This window comes from Sceloporus occidentalis, unplaced genomic scaffold, assembly GCF_023333645.1.
Source record: "Sceloporus occidentalis isolate IW3139 unplaced genomic scaffold, rSceOcc1.0.p SCAF_9, whole genome shotgun sequence".
NCBI lineage: Eukaryota > Metazoa > Chordata > Lepidosauria > Squamata > Phrynosomatidae > Sceloporus > Sceloporus occidentalis.
In genome coordinates this window covers 10,235,637-10,252,911 of record NW_028316989.1, presented here as the reverse complement: position 1 = coordinate 10,252,911, position 17,275 = coordinate 10,235,637, and the positions used below count along the sequence as shown (strand labels likewise).

The following is a 17,275-nucleotide window of genomic DNA, read 5'->3' as shown; positions in this document are numbered from 1 at the left end:
CAGGGAGAGCATATGAGATATGGAAGCAGCAATGGCACCGTTTCAGAATGGAAGATGCAGATTTCAGTATCTGGAGAAACAAGAGTTCATGAGCCATTTATTTCCATATGTGAGGCTTACAGCATCTCTTCAATAACGTTTATAATAGGTATCTGTATTTGTGCTCCTTAAAGTTGACTGTCAATTTATGGGAACCCCTATAAATTTCATCAGGTTTTCTTAGTCAAGAAATACTCAGAAGTGGTTTTGCCCGTTCTTTTCCCTGAAATATAGCCAACAGCATCTGGTATTAATTGGTGGTCCCCCATCCAAGTATAATTGGGGCTGACCCTGTTTAACTTCCAAGATGAGACAGGATCTGGTGCCTTCAGGGTATTTAGGCCATAGTTGTACTAGGTACAACTGTACTAGGTACAACTGCTAGAAACCCAAGGTCCTAAAAAGGCCCGCTGATGAAGACCACCCTATGTCCTTCCTTTAGGTTTTTCAGCTACTTAAGTTAGCTTTCCATGCAGTGCCAGGCAGCTGGATCCAGCCACCCTTTTATTTCCCACATTCTTCTGTACAAATTTTACTCTTGGTCATTTGCATCCACTGCTCCATGTTCTAGTCTTTGGGGCAGCAGCAAACATGCTCGCTCCATTCACATCCCTTCAAATATTGAAACAGGGCTATCATGTCAAGGTTAAGGGGTGACAGGGTAGCCATGTTTAAATCTTTGAAGGGATGTCATATTGAAGACAGAGCAAGCTTGCTTTGTGCTGCTCCAAAGACTAGGACTAGGACTCAGAGCAATGGATGCAAACTACAGGCAAAGAGAACCCACCTAAACATTAGGAAGAACTTCCTGACAGTAAGAGCTATTCAACAGTGGAACACATTTCCTCAGAGGACTTTTTCACACAGGGAAAATTGGAGGGGTTAAACTGGTCACAATGCAGGGTCATCCAGGGCATTTGGGACAATTTCACAATTGCTTTTCAGACGACGCTGCACACAAACCGGTCAGAATCCAGACATAAAGTGAGGTGAATCAGGGAATAAGCAGTTGGAGAACAACAGCTGAAGGGTGCCTTCAGATGAAACACAATCTCTGTGCAATAAAACAGACCTCTGAATTTGTTTTAAACTCCAGTCACACAAAGTAAGATCAGACAAGAAAATGGTTGAGTTGGGATTTGGTAGTGCTGGCGGAGCCAGGCCTAGAGGGAACACTTTCCAGAAGTCTTTCTGACTTGCTGTCTCGTCTCTGCAAGGAGGATTCGGAGATTCCTGGAGCTGTGGCATCCTCCCTTTGATGAAGACAGAAAAATAAAAAGATGTTGAAACAGCTAATTTCACATGATTTGTGGTTATTTAAATGCATTTCCAGTTAGTTGTTTTTTTTAAGAGGTGGTGTGGTGTAATATTTTATTCAGGATGAAAATGACTGCAAGAGAAACTGCTTCTAAACACTGTAGTAAATCCTATTACCAATCACAGTGATGGGAGCTGGAGGCAGTGAATCAACTATCTTGCCCATCCTGAGGATAGGATTCAGCACCTTGGATGATCCTTTAAAATTCAGGATAAAATCAATTAAGAGGTGGTTAGACAGAAGCTGTTGCATAGCCTTGGCAGAAAAATTATTCAGCTAAGCAGAGGAATAATAAAAAATGACACCTTTATGGAACTCTGGTCTGCATTCATCAACTACATTTGATTATTGGCCAAACTGGTTAAGGCTTCTGGGAGTTGGTCCAAAACACCTTGAGGACCAAAGTTTGGGAACCATTGAACTACACTTTGCATCATCTCTCTTTCTAAGGTCTACCATTGTCTCACATAAAGCTGTGGAACAACAAATTGCCAAACTGGGGTTGGAAGGTAAGTACAATCAATGTATAGTTAACATTCAAAAATAAAAATTTATAGATGTGATTTTTTTTTAAAGTTCTGGCTAAAACCCCAGAACAGTTGCCTTTTAGCAGTGGCATACTGCTCAGTTTTGAAATGCAAATGTTCATTATGTCTGGCCCCATCATAATGCTACTTTAAAAAAGCTTTCTTTGTAAAATTCATACAGCCGTGTTGACTCATTTCATCATTCTGCATGTGCTGAAATTTTAATAGAAATTGCTCCCAAAAACACATTGACCATTATCCTACAGATGGAATCACTTCTGGCCGCTCTTGGGGTATGTTGTTTACATGATGTATGTCTCTGGAGTGTCAGAAAGCTGCCCTGGGGCTGTCCTCAGGTAGCCTAAAACTGGACTGCAGGAGGAGGAATGTGTTCTCCACAGCCTTGGGGCAATTGGGCTGCAAACGGCTTCTAGCTGCTCCTTCCTGGCTGTCTGCTTCATCCCAGTATATTTAACTATCTTCTCCTGACCTGATCCCACCCACTCATCCAAACCTGATGGAAACATTATTAACCCATGCTCTGATCACCAGTAGAACGGACCTCCTTCTCCTCATGCAGCTGATGCTCAGTAAAGTAGTTTGGGGGAGTTACAATCATGCCAACAGCACCAAAATTTACTGCTGATCATAAAGAAAACAAGAATAACGACCACAGAGGATCTACATAAATTCAGCCCAAATAATGGGGAAATCAAAATAGAGCCCACATCAGGTTGCTTCCTCTCTTGTGGTCTTTTAGGATTTGTTTAACCCTATTTCTTGTGCCTGATCTCATTATTCCATGGTAGATCATCAATAAGTCCCAGATGGCAAAAACTATGCAGCTTTCAATGGTTTCCTCACAGCAAGGAGAAAAATGATAAAATTTATTGATTCTTGCCTGCAAGAATGAAATTTATGAAGATTTACAGCAATAGGATGAAGATAGTATCATTGTCCCTGCTAAATAAAAAGTCCAGGTACTTCAACCCTTTGCACTCTGGTTCCCTACAACATCTTGCAAAATTGTTTGGAATTACAAAAGAGGATTTCCCCAGTTTTCAGTTTCTCTATTACTTTTAAAAAGTTACCAAGCCACTTGTTCAATTAGAGCTTGTGATATTCTGTTTTTAAGTCACTCCTATTGGTCTGACATTTGGAATTGAGATGCACCTTTTACAAACTGGTTAGCAAACCACATTTGCAATAGTTGGGTAGCTAGAAAGCATTAGAAGAACCAAATAATGATTGTTCTGACCTTATTTCATTCATGCTGTTTTCAGACTGGGGCTTCTTATTCATCTTCTGCTTTCTGTGGTGTATGGCATAGATCACTATGGCACCAAACAGTAGGAGAGCTAAGAGAACTCCTATAACAGCTCCTGCAATTGCTCCAGCTCCTGCAATGCCTGTTTATCGAAAGATAAGAAACACAAGACTTGAAGCAGATCTCAGATTCTGGGTGTCCGAATGTCAAAGAGTCTGAGAAGGTTTCAACAATAAGCAGTTTTTCTTTCACTATTCTGACACAATGCACTAAAGAAAGCATTGCACTTCCATGTTCAACTAGTGTCTCTGATTTTCTTTGCAAAACCCAACCAAATCATACACCCTTCTCTAAGGTAGGATCAGCGCTGGGTGCTATTATAAAACCAGGGGTTCCCTTCTTTGTTAGAATAATTTATCCTGTCTTTTTTTGGAGGTGTGTGATTTGACACTATTTTGTAACAAGAGATACAGAATCAATTCTAAATCGAAAAGCCACAAAAGAGGGATACCTTTAGAACCAATTATATCAGCAGAATCAATGGTAAAATGTGCGATTCCAGCCCTTGGTTAACATCACAGTTCCATTAAGTGTCTACAGTCTCATAGTCGCTATATTTTCTTGTTGCAACTTATGGTAATCCTAAGGCAGAATTAGTTAAGAGGGGCTTTGTGCCGCCTTCCTCTGCGGCCAAGAGAGTGTGACTTGCTTGGTGGGTTTTCATGGTCGAGTGGGGATTGAGACCCTGGTCCCAGTATCCCAGTCCAACACTCAAACCACTGCACCGCATTGGTTCATGTTTTCTTCCAAATAGCAAAATAAAAGGGAAAAGAAAAGATGGGTTGGAAAATTTAAATATGCCTAGGATTGCCAGGTGAAATAAAAGGTGAGGCTTATGACCATTTAATAGTAGTGGAGAATACAGAATTTCAATAGTATTGTGAAGTTGAAGGCTTTCATGGCCGGCATCCATAGTTTTTTGTGGGTTTTTCGGGCTACGTGGCCATGTTCTAGAAGAGTTTATTCCTGACGTTTTGCCAGCATCTATGGCTGGCATCTTCAGAAACCATGACTTATGAGGAACGATGTGGAGATGTGGATGCTTGGCTTGGAGAAGAGAAGGTTAAGAGGTGATATGACAGCCCTGTTCAAACATTTTAAGGGTTGTCAATATGACATATTCTAGCCTTTTTTTTTTAGCTCAGCAGTATTAATCTTCCTTACATCTGGTGGAAGAGAGTTCCATATGTCAAAATATTTCCCGTTATTTTGTGCAACTGTATGTCAATCTCACCAAAAGCCCCGAAATTTATTGTCACAACTCAATAATGTAAAAAGATCAGCATCAAAAAACCTCTCCTCCTACGTAACAAATATCGCCTGCTTCTATTTTGGGTGCCGTTGTCTGCTTTTTCCACTTCTTCTAACACTCTTTCCCAAATACTCCCCACCACATGATACCGATTTTGCTGCTCAAGATACCACTTCACACCAGATGGCTCATCCCAACTGCTCTGCTTTCATAAGCCATTTTTTTTATTCCAAACATGATGGAACGAAGTCCTACTTTCTCTCTTTCCCATAGCATTCCCCACTCCAAAATCTGACAGAGTTAAACATATTTGCAAGTTAAGCCATCAACTCTCCTTTCTTTCACGATATTCTGGCAACAAGCTAATGAAATGTGGGCTAGACAACATAGCTGTTAGCTGGATTTGTAACTGGTTGACTGGCCAAACCCAAAGGGTGCTCATCAATGGCTCCTTTTCATCCTGGAGAGAAGTGACCAGTGGGGTCACACAGGGTACTGTTCTGGTCCCAGTGCTATTCAACATCTTTATCAATGACTTGGATGAAGGGATAGAGAATCAATCAATCAATCAATCAATCAATCAATCAATCAATCAAGGGCATGTTTGTCAAATTTGCAGATGACACCAAATTAAGAGGAGTAGCTAATAACTCCAGGGGCCAGGCTCAAAATGAAAAATGATCTCAATAGATTATAAAGTTGGGCCAAACAACTAACAAAATTGATTTCAGCAGAGAGAAATGCAAATTATTACATTTAGGCAGGAAAAAAAATGAAATGCATAGATATAGGATGGGGCTTGACAACAGTACATGTGAAAGAGATTTGGAGTCAGCCACCTTGGATCCTATCCTGGGGAGGAAACTGGGCTATACATCTAACAAATGCACAACTGAATAAGTAAGATTCTCATCGCTTTAAAAAAGAAAGCAGAGAAGCAGTGAGAGAGGACCAGTTGTCTCCTTCCCTCTCCACATGCTGCCATAGCACTTCCATTCTCCTTCCAGAAGGAGACAGTTGTAAAAGCATGCCTTTTGGCAAATGGATTTTTCCAGTGCAACAAAAGACACACTTTTACAATAGTCTCTCTCAGGAAGAGAATGGAAATGCTTTGACAGATTACAAAGAGGCAAGGAGAAATATGCTTTTTTCTTGCTGCTTCTTGGCTTTCTTTTGTCATTCCATAAGGTCTTAAGTAAATTTCACTGACATTTAACTTCAATGTGACATATTACTGGGGATGTTTTCATCTCTTGCGGTTATTCCAAGCCCTGTCAAGCCACACATATGGCTTTTTGTTATTGTTTTCCTTTGTTCTCCTCCCCTAAAAAAGACCTGGGTATTTTCCCCTTTAAATTAATATTCTTTTTAACACCAGTCTCTTCTTTGCTATCTCCCACTCTCTCTCTCTCTCTCTCTCTGAAACCTCAGTGTCTTTATTCTTTACACATTTACAGATCTCATCCAGTTCCTGCCTCATGTGGCTATTCAAAGAAGAAGCAAAGCCAGTTTGTGTGGGAGTTCTCCGTTAAAAGAAGGACTAATTAAATGAGAGGACCTGACCTGAGTGGAAAGTGTGTCAAAAATGGGATATGAATTTCTGAGGCAGCAATCGGAGCTCAGAACATCAGGCAAGTTACTTAGAGCCGATCAAGTGGAAAATGTGATGGAAATACGATAGTGATACAAGTAAAGTGATGGATGGACGTGAAATGTGGTGATAGTGATACAAGTAAAGGCAGTAGGAAAAGAAGAAGACTGCATTACTGAATCTATCCAGATTCAGTACAGAAAGCCACTGCTGGCAAGACTTCAGTGGGGCAGTTAATAACATCATTTCTTGGAGGTCACTCACTCAAAGGGTTGCCATAAACTGAAACCAATCTAATTGCAATCAACAACAAAGTCACAAGCATGCATCCAAAGAAATCCACTTCAGAAGCACAAGTTAAAGAAAAGCAATGAAAATGCATTGCAACAAACAGGATCCAACTCCATAGCTAACAGATTTTTAAAAACATCTTACCATGCAGAAAAGTCTTACAATGCATCCCTTAAGGGCTTATTTAATTCTTCCAAATTAACTTTAATTATGTCCTTCAGTGCAGCTGCAACAATCCATACTATTCCAAATATGATTAAACACCTATTATGTCCAAGGCATTGATGAGAACTGGCTCCAGGCCCAGAAATCTTGCAGAATTAACAGAAATGTCACTGGGGTGTCAAAACTGAGACTCAGAGCGAAAGATATATACGTTGAGAGTGAAAGATATATTCAGCAGGAATGGTTGAAAGCTGAAAATCATGAATGCAATCTAAATTTAAACACACAAAAAGACCAGGAGAAAGAAATTGGAATAAGTTGAAGGCTTTCATGGCCAGTATCCATAGTTTTTTGTGGGTTTTTTGGGCTATGTGGCCATGTTCTGGAAGAGTTTATTCCTGATGTTTCACCGGCATCTATGGCTGGCATCTTCAGAGAACAATACACAGATTAACATGGGAATCGCTCCTCCTTACCCAGGATCACACAGTATACATGGACGTAGCCGGGGGGGGGGGGGGTTCTTGGGGTCTAGACCTCCCTCCATTAAAAAAATGAATGGTGTGTGCTGCTGCACCGCCGCACCCAAGCCCCATTATAATGGTGGCATTTAGTCTAGACCCCCCCCCTTCCTAAAATCCTAGCTACGTCCCTGCAGTATATATATATATATATATATATATATATATAATATATATATATATACACACATACCCACTCTCTTTCAGGTTAGCATTCTCTGAAGATGACAGCCACAGATGCTGGTGAAACGTCAGGAATAAACTCTTCTAGAACATGGCCACATAGCCCGAAAAACCCACAAAAAACAATTGGAATAAGGTTTAATTTTAAAGTTGACCTTCACTATAACCATATTCTAATGCTGCTGACTAAAAATGGCTTAATCTGCCTTAGTTCAGAGCTTGATAATGTAATGCCTGGAACACACTGGTCCAATAAAGCAGCTTCCAGCTGCTTTGGGGATGTGGCATTTAAATGATGTGTGGCCCTAAAGTGGTTAGAACTTTAATTATGTCCTTCAGTGCTGAGGCAGTGCTAGGGGGCTAAAAGCCAGCCCAAAAAGAAGTCGATTTGGATCGACTCCTGGCTGGTGTGGTTTGGGACTGTGGCGATGGCCCACTTTGGGAGTGGGCTATGCAGTTGCTGTGGTCCCAGCCTGATCGCAGCTGGAGTGGCCACAGGCCACTCTTTAACAGCTTTCTGCTTCACTCCTTAGTTACCAGCACTTGATTATTTACCTTTCAATTGCATTGGTCATAATGTTATTTAGTTATACCTTCATTATTCAGGAAAAGAATAAAAGGCACATTCATTGTTTATTATCAAAAACTAGTTACCTGTAATTCAGTAATTTCCACAATAAAAACAGTATAGCAAATTTACATTATGAGCGACATCCTAACTTGCGCTGTTGGAGGATTAAGCTTTTCCAGGCACAACTACAGTCCCACACATGCACTTTACTGTTCTGCAGCTGGAAAGGTACAATAACATCCAAAATCTACAAAACAGTGATACTTTTATTCAAACAACCAAAATGGACAAAATATGATGCAGACTTTCAAAGCTCCACTGGCTTCTTCATCAGTACAGCCCTCAAAAGTCCCCAGCGAGGAAACCTGGCATTTGCAGCTGCCAAAGTTGGCTGCCCCTGTTTTAAATTCTCACCTTCAGCCAAAAAACAAAAGTTAAAATAAGGATATGAAAGCACCACTAGATGGTGATATAGGTCCATTGGTAGAATGAAGAAAGCACTTTAAGTTGAGTCTCTATTGGATATGCAGAACATATCTGGAAAGAAGGATTAGACTCAAAAGGAAGCAGGAATGAGAATCGGAGGAATGGCTATGCAGGTGACACCATATTACCTGCAGAAAATAGCAAAGACTTGAAACAATTACTTATGAATATTAAGGAGGAAAGTGCAAAATCAGGGTTACAGTTGAATATTGAGAAGACCAAAATCATGACCACAGATGACTGACATAACGTTAAAGCAGGTAACAAAGATATTTAAATAGTTAAAAGATGGTTTGGCCCTCATTAATCCAAATAGAGACAAAATCCAAATAAAGACAAAAGTCAAGAAACCAGAAGATGACTAAAACTTGGTAAGGTAGCCATGAAGGAACAAGACAAGATCCTCAAGTGTAAAGATGTTTCACTGAATATCAAAGCCAGATTCAAGGAGTCAGCCCTCCTTGTCCATGGATTCTTTATCCATGGATAAAAAATTATCAACCATCCATATGAAAAAAATATAAATAATTCCAAAAAGCAGACATTAATTTTATCATTTTCTATAGGAGAGACTATTTTACTATGCCATTGCATAGTTAATAATGGGACATGAGCAGCCATGGGTTTTGTTCCTAGAACCAAGTGGATACCAAGGACTCATTGTATTTCCAGTTTTTATGATATGAAAACAAAAACAATTACATTTGGACATTTAAATTGTTGTATGCCTTCAACTGTTTCTGACTGATGGTGATCCTAAGATAAACCTATCACAGGGTTTACTTGGCAAGATTTCTCCTTTGCTGAGGCTGCTGAGAGAGTGTGACTTGTCCAAACTCACTGCAAATGATCTGTCAATCATAAGTCAATTCCTGGATATTCCAGTCCACTTGTTCCTACCTGTCACGTGGAGGGATAACTCGCAGCTCTGTTGTCCATATTCATTGGAGGCTACACATTGATATGTACCAGAGAACTCAACGGAGACATTTGTCAATAGCAGAGATCCTGTCTGCTCATCTGTGGGAAGCAAAGAATAACAGAACCAAAATCAAGGTGTCAGTTCACTTCAAATGTTTATCGTTGATTTCTGTAAGACAGACAGGGTGGCTGTGAAGATCATACACCAATACAAGGGAAACATATGGGGGGAAAACACACACATCCTAAATATCTCACATGTTCCTCAGTTTCACATTTCTGTAAAACCAAGACAGAATATAAGGGGAGAGGGAGGGAATATGCCATAGCATGCACTAAGGCTCACTTTAAATGCAACATCCTTGGGCATTAATCAGGTTGAAGTAACTGCACAAATATAAATGTGTGCGTGGATGGGAAGTATCTGCACCCACCAGGCCCAATCCTGCCCTCTTTACCTCCCATCAGGCTGCAACAGAGGGACATGTGATGAAAAGTGGCGCCATTTCATGGCTCTTAATGAAACCCTACTGGCACTTAAAAAGTGTCCAACCCATGTTATACTGGGGGAAACAGTTTGCACAAATTAGGGGGAAGAGTTTTCAAAAAGTACATATTAGAAGAAATGTTCATTAAAAGATATATGTAATTTTGTGTGGACTTTTACAAAAACCTAACACAGAAATGAGACAAAACCAACTTCAGGTTAGGAAAATGACAAACTGATTAAAACTGAAAGTGACTTATTTGTACTTCTTATTGAACACAGAGAGCAACTGCCACCCAATTTGCAATCTGCGTGGGAAGAATGTAAGAAAAGCCGATATAAGGTATGTAACGTCAGCCTTTGTCTAGCTCCAAAACAATCTGCAAGGAGTCACACCCTCTGTGATAAAGAGAGAAACAGCACCAATGGAAATCAATGTTTACAATTTATTTAAAAGGGCTTGGCATGACTTCTGTTTTTAAATATTAATTGTGAGTCCAAGTAAGGCAAAAATCCACTTACTTTGGACCATGTTGGAGAGCGGCAGAGTGATCTTGGAATCCAGGTGAGTCCAGGAATAAACTGGGGCAGGGACACCTTCTGAAGAGCTGCATGTCAGGCTGGCATCTGAACCCACGGCAACAGAGGTGGTCCCTTTACAAACTGGAGGGGAGGGAGGGACTGATGGGGATAAGCAGAATTCAGTTCTCTGGGCCAAAATACATGGATGGTATCAATTGCCTGTCTCCAAGAAATACTGAGTTCCTAGGAAGCTTTTCCTCTATTTTCTGTTCTTATCATTTCTCAGCCTTCCAGTCAGATGACTCCTGTGACCAAGAACAACAGCCACATCCTGGGAAGAGCATCTTCTCTTCTGTCAGTTGGACTTGACAGGTTTCTCTGGTTGTAATAGTACTTAAAGCTGGCTGAAATTAGCCAAATATTTTAATTTACCACAATGCTTCAGTGTGATACTTGGACAGGAAATTGAAAGAGTAAATACATTCAGCCAGCTTGTAATGGTAGCGTAAAAAAAGAAGAGCTCAGAAGGACCAGAGGAGGCGTAAGCAGCAAAAGGCCCTGCCAGATAACTGAGACCCTGGTGGTTGCCCAAAGCCACACACCTTCAAACTGCCTCAATTTGGCAGGATAGTCCACATTAATATTCTGTCACCCCATTTTTCCAGCTTCTTTTAAAATGTCCCAATTTCCCTCCTCCTTCTGTTCTTCCTCTTCCACCTCAGTGCATTTCAATTGCTGTAAGTTGAGCTCCACGTGCAAAATTAATTTGTACACAGTTAACACATCAGTGGGGAGAGGAGGGAAGGAGACAGTGTTCCCATTCCAGTAGGCTCAAGCAAAAGCAAACTACTGCAGCCTCCCCTAACTTGTGTGTTCTGCCTCATTAATAGCTTTTTCTGACTTGACTACAGTTCAATGTTGCTTGATCATACGTGTCCTGGTTTTTATCTGAAATGTTGAAGGGTATAAAGCCAGCACTGAACAAAAGCCCAAAACAGCATTGTCTAAGGAGCCCTGGTGGCGCAGTGGTTAAATGCCTGTACTGCAGCCACAAGGTTGCGAGTTCAAGACCAGCAAAGGGCCCAAGCTCGACTCAGGCTTGCATCCTTCCAAGGTCGCTAAAATGAGTACCCAGACTGTTGGGAGCTAATTAGCTTACGTGCTAATTAGCTTACTTCCAGTTCACCGCTATGATCTTTGGAATAGCGGTATATAAATAAAACAAATTATTATTATTATTATTATTATTATTAATGTAAAAAAATGGTCCAGGCAGGGCTGAACTTCACTGCATGAAGGGAAGAACAAAATAGCATCATCTCCAACTCAATGTCAGTAAATCGTCAGCTCCCTTTAGTGTCAGTGAATTGTTCCAGGAGAGGGGATTTCCTCTGAACAAAAACTTTGTGTTTAGAGAAATCCCCTCTCCTGGAATGATTTATTGATGCTAGAGGGAGCCACCGATTCATTGACGTTCAGGAAGCGCACCAGGATTTCATACATGCACAGTTCCTGAACGATCCAGCAATGCTTTACCAGTGCTTCTGAGCTGATGTGAAAATCTTCAAAGTCTTGTAGGTCATCTACCCCACCTTACCTCCATTTGACGCAGAAAATTCAGAGCTAGAATATCCTCAATAAATGGTTGCCCAGACTCCAATCAAAAACCTCCAGAGACCACCCAATCCCAGTAAATTGTGAAACTGTTTTTATAGTATTAAGACATTTCATTGACTGTTCTGCAGCCTGAGAACACAGGTTGTAGTGTTTGCTTAGCTTTAGACTACAAGAGCTCGCCCTCTTCCTATCCAATCATAGCACTAAAATTAAAATGGGTACTTACTCAAAACTATGAAATGGATAAGCCCAGAGCTAGTTCCATAAAAGTCTGGAGGATTGTTCACCTCACAGATATAGGTGCCGGCATCTGATGCACGTACATTTTCCAGTCGAATGGATGCATCACCCAAGGTGGGAGGATCATGAAGCAGGCTCAGCCGTTCAGATTGGGAGCCTGGTTTGTACAACACATTATTGGTGAAGTAGAGAATCTGTAGAGAGAAGGGAGACTCAACTGGAAGGAGGTACCTCTTAGCATACAGTTTGGAAAAGCTATTGTTTTGGATTCAACTTGTAATGTCCTGTCTCTACTTCACTGAATGAACAGACTTCATGGAAGAAATCAGAATGAGTTTATTGAAAATCAGGTTCAGCACAGTAGCAGCTCATTGCCAGAACTAAAGCTACAGGATAAGTTTTGCTTCTATAAACCCCCTCAAAGCATTCCCTCTCCCAACAGCTATTTGACTTTGGTTCCCACATAACAATCCCTTGCAGCTGTTCACCACTCCCCACACACTTTTAACATGGCTACAGCACAGCTAAGCAGACCTAACTTGGCATGGCAGAGAACTCAGAGGGACGACTCTGACACAGCTAGCATGGCCAGTGTCCATTTTGGGAACAGTAGTCCAAAAAAGTAATATTTCCCTGCTGATCTGGTTGGATCCTTTTAGTCAGATGTGCAAACAACAACAACAACAATAAAGAACAATCCCCAGAATTGGTGTGCGTGTGGGGGGCTTCATGGGGTAGGGCCAAAAGGGCACACTCCCACCTCCCCGCTCATGCGAGTAAAGGCACACTGGGTGGGGAGGAAGGGGGCCCTGGGCCATGCCAGGCAGGGAGGAAGAGGTGCCCCAGGCCTCTCTTTCCTTGCCCAGTGTGTCTTTACATGCAAGTAAAGCTGTGCTGGGCAGGGACGAAGGGGTGCCCTGGGATTCTCCCTCTCTGCCATGTGAAATGGTGCGTAGCAGGAAGATGTGTGTGGGGGTGCTCAGCCAGGTGCCACCCTCTTCTGGGGTGTCACCCAGTGTGGTCTGCACCCCTCGTGACATCACTGCTTCCTGGGATCTTTCAGAGGTTCCTGCAGATGATGCAATTAATCTGCATATGGCCACAGGAACATAGCCTCAGTCTTCTCTGCTTCCCCTAGCTGTCCACTAGTCACTAAATGCTGTGTCAAAGCTTCCCTCACAGGCAATCGATGAGTTTTGAGGAGGCAAGCATTGTTTCATGAACTCCACTCTCTGCACCTACTGAAGAAAGATAAATTTAGGTGTTATGCTGGAATGTGTTACCAATATAATAACAACCGCACATGTTTTGAGGACTGAGATGAGAACCAAACCAGCCTATTCTCCATCATCATCTTTTGTTGTTGACTATGCTGCTCTTCTTAAACCCTTTACCTGTTTCCCAAGGTCAGGAGATGTTGAGCCCGGGGCAAACCTCCATTCTAGCACGAAGTTTTTGTCAACTGATGTTTTGTAATGACATGGCATTTCCGTGGCAGAACCAATCTGCTGCATCACTGGATCATTGGGTACCGTCACCTCCACACATGCTCCATTTCCTAAGGAGAAATGGGATGGGGGCGCTCATCACTTTGGGCATGGAGAACTACCATATTCCTGGGTCTCTAACATTGGCATGTGCTATATCAAGAAACTTGTCAGTGCAGCATACCCTTCAACTGTACCAGTTCGACAAGGACAGTTCCAATTAACCATCTGTCACCCTACTTTTTCAGCTGCTTTTAAAATGTCCCAATTTCTCTCTCTTCCTCACACTTTCTCCCTTTGTCTTAAGCTGACTTCCAATTACTGCAGAATGAATTCAAAGTGCAAAAGCAGAGAGAAGAGGAGGCCTTTCCAGTATTTCACTTTATAGGGATTCCTTCTAAATTGCCTCTGTGCTAATGCACATTTAATGCCAGTCTGCATATTCTCACTTAAGAACTTCTAAAAGTTACTTTTAGACCACATGGTGCCTGCCTGGGTGATTCATAAAGTTGTAGTACAAAAAGTAACTTTTTGAAATTCTTTTCCAAACACCCAGACACAGGGGTACCCCACTCCTCCACTTGCTTGCACTGTACCAAGATAATTTAACAATAAGGAATTTTAGATCACATAATCTCATAATGGATCTAGCTGTATTTACTATAAATAAGGTTGGGGATCACTGGTCTCTTCAAGATGCTTCTGGACAGCAACTGCCATTAGTTGTGTCACTACCTTTGGTAGGGCTGTTGATGGGGAGGGTACTGCCCCACTCCTTCCCATTAATGTATTCACTTGCACCTCCTTCCCTGGCTGCTGTCAGGATTGGGCGAATCTTACCATGATATTGTGCTGGGGGAATCCTGTTTTGTATCAAGTGTTTGATCCAACTGTGATGTATGATATTATATGTGAATGGTTCCAACAGGAAGGTATGACTTGGAAGTTTGCTGTATATAAACATGCTGTGGGATGACAAGGATGGAGGGATGGAAGGTTTATCTCAGGTGTGTTAACCGAGGTGCATGTGACATGATATATGTCAGTGATGGCAAACCTATGACACACATGCCAGAAGTGGCACTCAAAACCCTCTCTGTGGGCACATGTGCCGTCGCCCCAGCACAGAGTTTGCCAGAGTTTGTTACTAGAAAGCCAGAGGGACATGGCACTTTGCAATAAATAAATGGGTTTTGGGTTGCAGTTTGGGTACTCGGCCTCGAAAAGGTTCACCATCACTGATATATGTGCTAACTGATCCAAACCTGATAGCTTAATGCTGTGTATAGAACTGTTGCTAGGTTGGCTGTTATGTGTATGTGTTTAACTATAGATTTATAATGATGTGATACATTATTCCTGCTAGTTGGTATGGAATGTAAAACTGGGTTGTGACATTTTAGGGAAATATAGAAATGGGTGTATGAGTTTAACAAACATAACAAAGGAGGTTGGTTAGATGAATAGTTATATAGACAACAAAATATATGGTACTTCTGTATGTTGGAAATATGTCAACTGCGTAGTTTGAGGCAGCTTCAAAGAGAGGGCTTATATCAGTTGAGTCTGATGAAAGTTTCATAAAGGAATGTTTGTGTTTCTCCTTTGGCCTTTGAAGGCTTCAGTTATCACCTACTATAGCCATTACAACTAGGCAAAGCTTCCCTGGGAAAGATGGAAAAACAGCTGAAGGAACCAACAGTTTTGAGAACAGTTTTAAGCCCTCCAAATTTGTGGGGTGGAGCTAATGCATTTCAAATATTTGTATTTGATGTATATGTTCTTGTTCTTTAGTTCTGTCCAAAGATGCCTTACTAGACACTGCTAATCTTCCATGCCTGCAGAAATAAACAGCTTACTGATCACCTACAGAAGCCTTATTTATTGTGTCGGAGGCGGGGAGAGTTCAACTAGTTCTGACCAATTCTGATAGCCACCTGCTCCAAATCCCTCAGTTCACTTTTCCAGTAGTCATGCTGCCAGGCATTTTCTGAGAGTGATAGTGAAAAAAGCAGAAATATCAAACTCTGGTACAATTTTATTGCTACAACTGACACTTCTGCTGTGGGAGGAACATTCTGGTTTACCACTTGCACATTCACATGGAAACACAACTAATAGTATCAGTCAATAGACTAAACATTGACACCAGATGTTTTACTTCGTTTAGTTATTTACTGTATAAACTAGTTATATTAATTTTGGCAGCTGTTCTATCAATGTCCTGGGGATTCAGAATGGAAGAGAAGCATATGCTGGTTTCTACCATTTGTACTTGGAATGCTTTCACTCTACATAATACTCCCTTTACTCCTGCAAAAGGGGGGTGTCAATAGATCTACTGAATTTCCCCCCCGTCACTTTCTCCCACTACAGCATCCACAAGTTCACATATGCACTTTTTGCTTGGATGTTGCCAGGCTGGCATTTGGGGTTTTGAAATTGATTATGTGAACGTTTGGTACAGGGTGGCCATTTGGGTGAATGTATTTAGTAATCTTTTCACTGACAGAAGATGCGATGTCTGGGATTTGTGTGTCGACACTTGCAGGGTGTCATTCCCCATTCCATACTTAGATAGCACTTTCCATATGGCTGCAATATTACTAGACACTGCTAATTTACAATGCCATTGGTGCTTCGTGTTCCCAAATCAACCAGATGAGCATATTCTGTCGGATATTTTTTTTAACATGGGAATCATTGAATGCAGTCAATAAGGTGGCTCCATTAAAGCACCCATGCAGTTGACAAAATAATGGCTGCAGCAGATACTAGCGACATGCCACCATTGACAGTGGGTGGGCATCATTTGATTGACAGTACAAAAAAAACCCCATGAGAATGATAGAAAGCGATCGATAAGGGGATTCCATCTTAAACTGAGACTTTGTAAGTGTGAACATTCACCTGGTTAAATTGCACCAGGGACATTCAATCAGGGTAAAAATAGTAAGACATTTCATTCCAGACATATTCGATCTTGGAGGATCGGGTCTGCTTGATTTTACCCAGGGCAAAAGCGCAAGTGTGAAAGGGGCCATAGTTCTATAAGTGTATTGTGTGAAAGGGTCCTTGATCAAAAGAGAGGACATTTGGCTGCAACCCCACCTCCAAGAAGACTATCATAGCAAAGAGGAGACCAGGAGGGCCTCATTGTAGCATTGCCTCCGTGAAAGCCTGTACCTTAAATGACTGAAGGAGGAGGAATTTCAGGAGGTGTTTGTCAGGCAACCAGATAAAAAGCAACACTTGGTGAAATCCCTCTGTTTTAAACATAGCCATTAAAGGTCCAGGAGCCTGCTCAAGTTTTCAATCTGGCAACTCTGTCAACCACTGAAGGAACTACTGCCCCAGTGCTTGGATTTCCTTTCCCAACTCTTACATATTTCTTTTGTAATCTGCCTATCCAGTTTTAAGCCTGTCTGATCTTTTTAAACAAAATGCATGGGGTTGGGGGAAACAGACATTTTTTGATAATTGCCATTCTTGAAACCTGACGTTCCTATAATTGCAAATGTTAGATACTCACCAATGAAGATGATGAAGAGCTCCAAACAGAAGAGCAACGGATTCAGAAGGACCACATTTAGGGCCATTTGTCGCAAGAGGGGCCAGGCCACTACTTTCGCTGTGAGAGCCGAAAGTCGACTGAAACTGGGCAAGGCTGTTCTTTATCTTGTATGTGAGCTCATGCAAACAGTTGAGGTGCAGTTCTGAATCATGCTGC

General features: G+C 41.5%; 1 protein-coding gene across 1 annotated transcript; it reads right to left on the bottom strand.

Annotated features, from left to right (window-relative positions):
- Positions 1-98: 98 nt before the first annotated feature.
- On the bottom strand, positions 99-17,144 carry VSIG2 (V-set and immunoglobulin domain containing 2). The gene is made up of 7 exons (XM_089538207.1): positions 17,078-17,144; positions 13,453-13,616; positions 12,045-12,252; positions 10,202-10,360; positions 9,172-9,291; positions 3,143-3,293; positions 99-1,292 (listed from the first exon to the last, which is right to left on the bottom strand). The coding sequence occupies exons 1-7, from the start codon at positions 17,142-17,144 to the stop codon at positions 1,151-1,153; spliced, it is 1,011 nt and encodes a 336-aa protein (XP_089394333.1). The 3' UTR covers positions 99-1,150.
- Between the last annotated feature and the right edge of the window lie 131 nt (positions 17,145-17,275).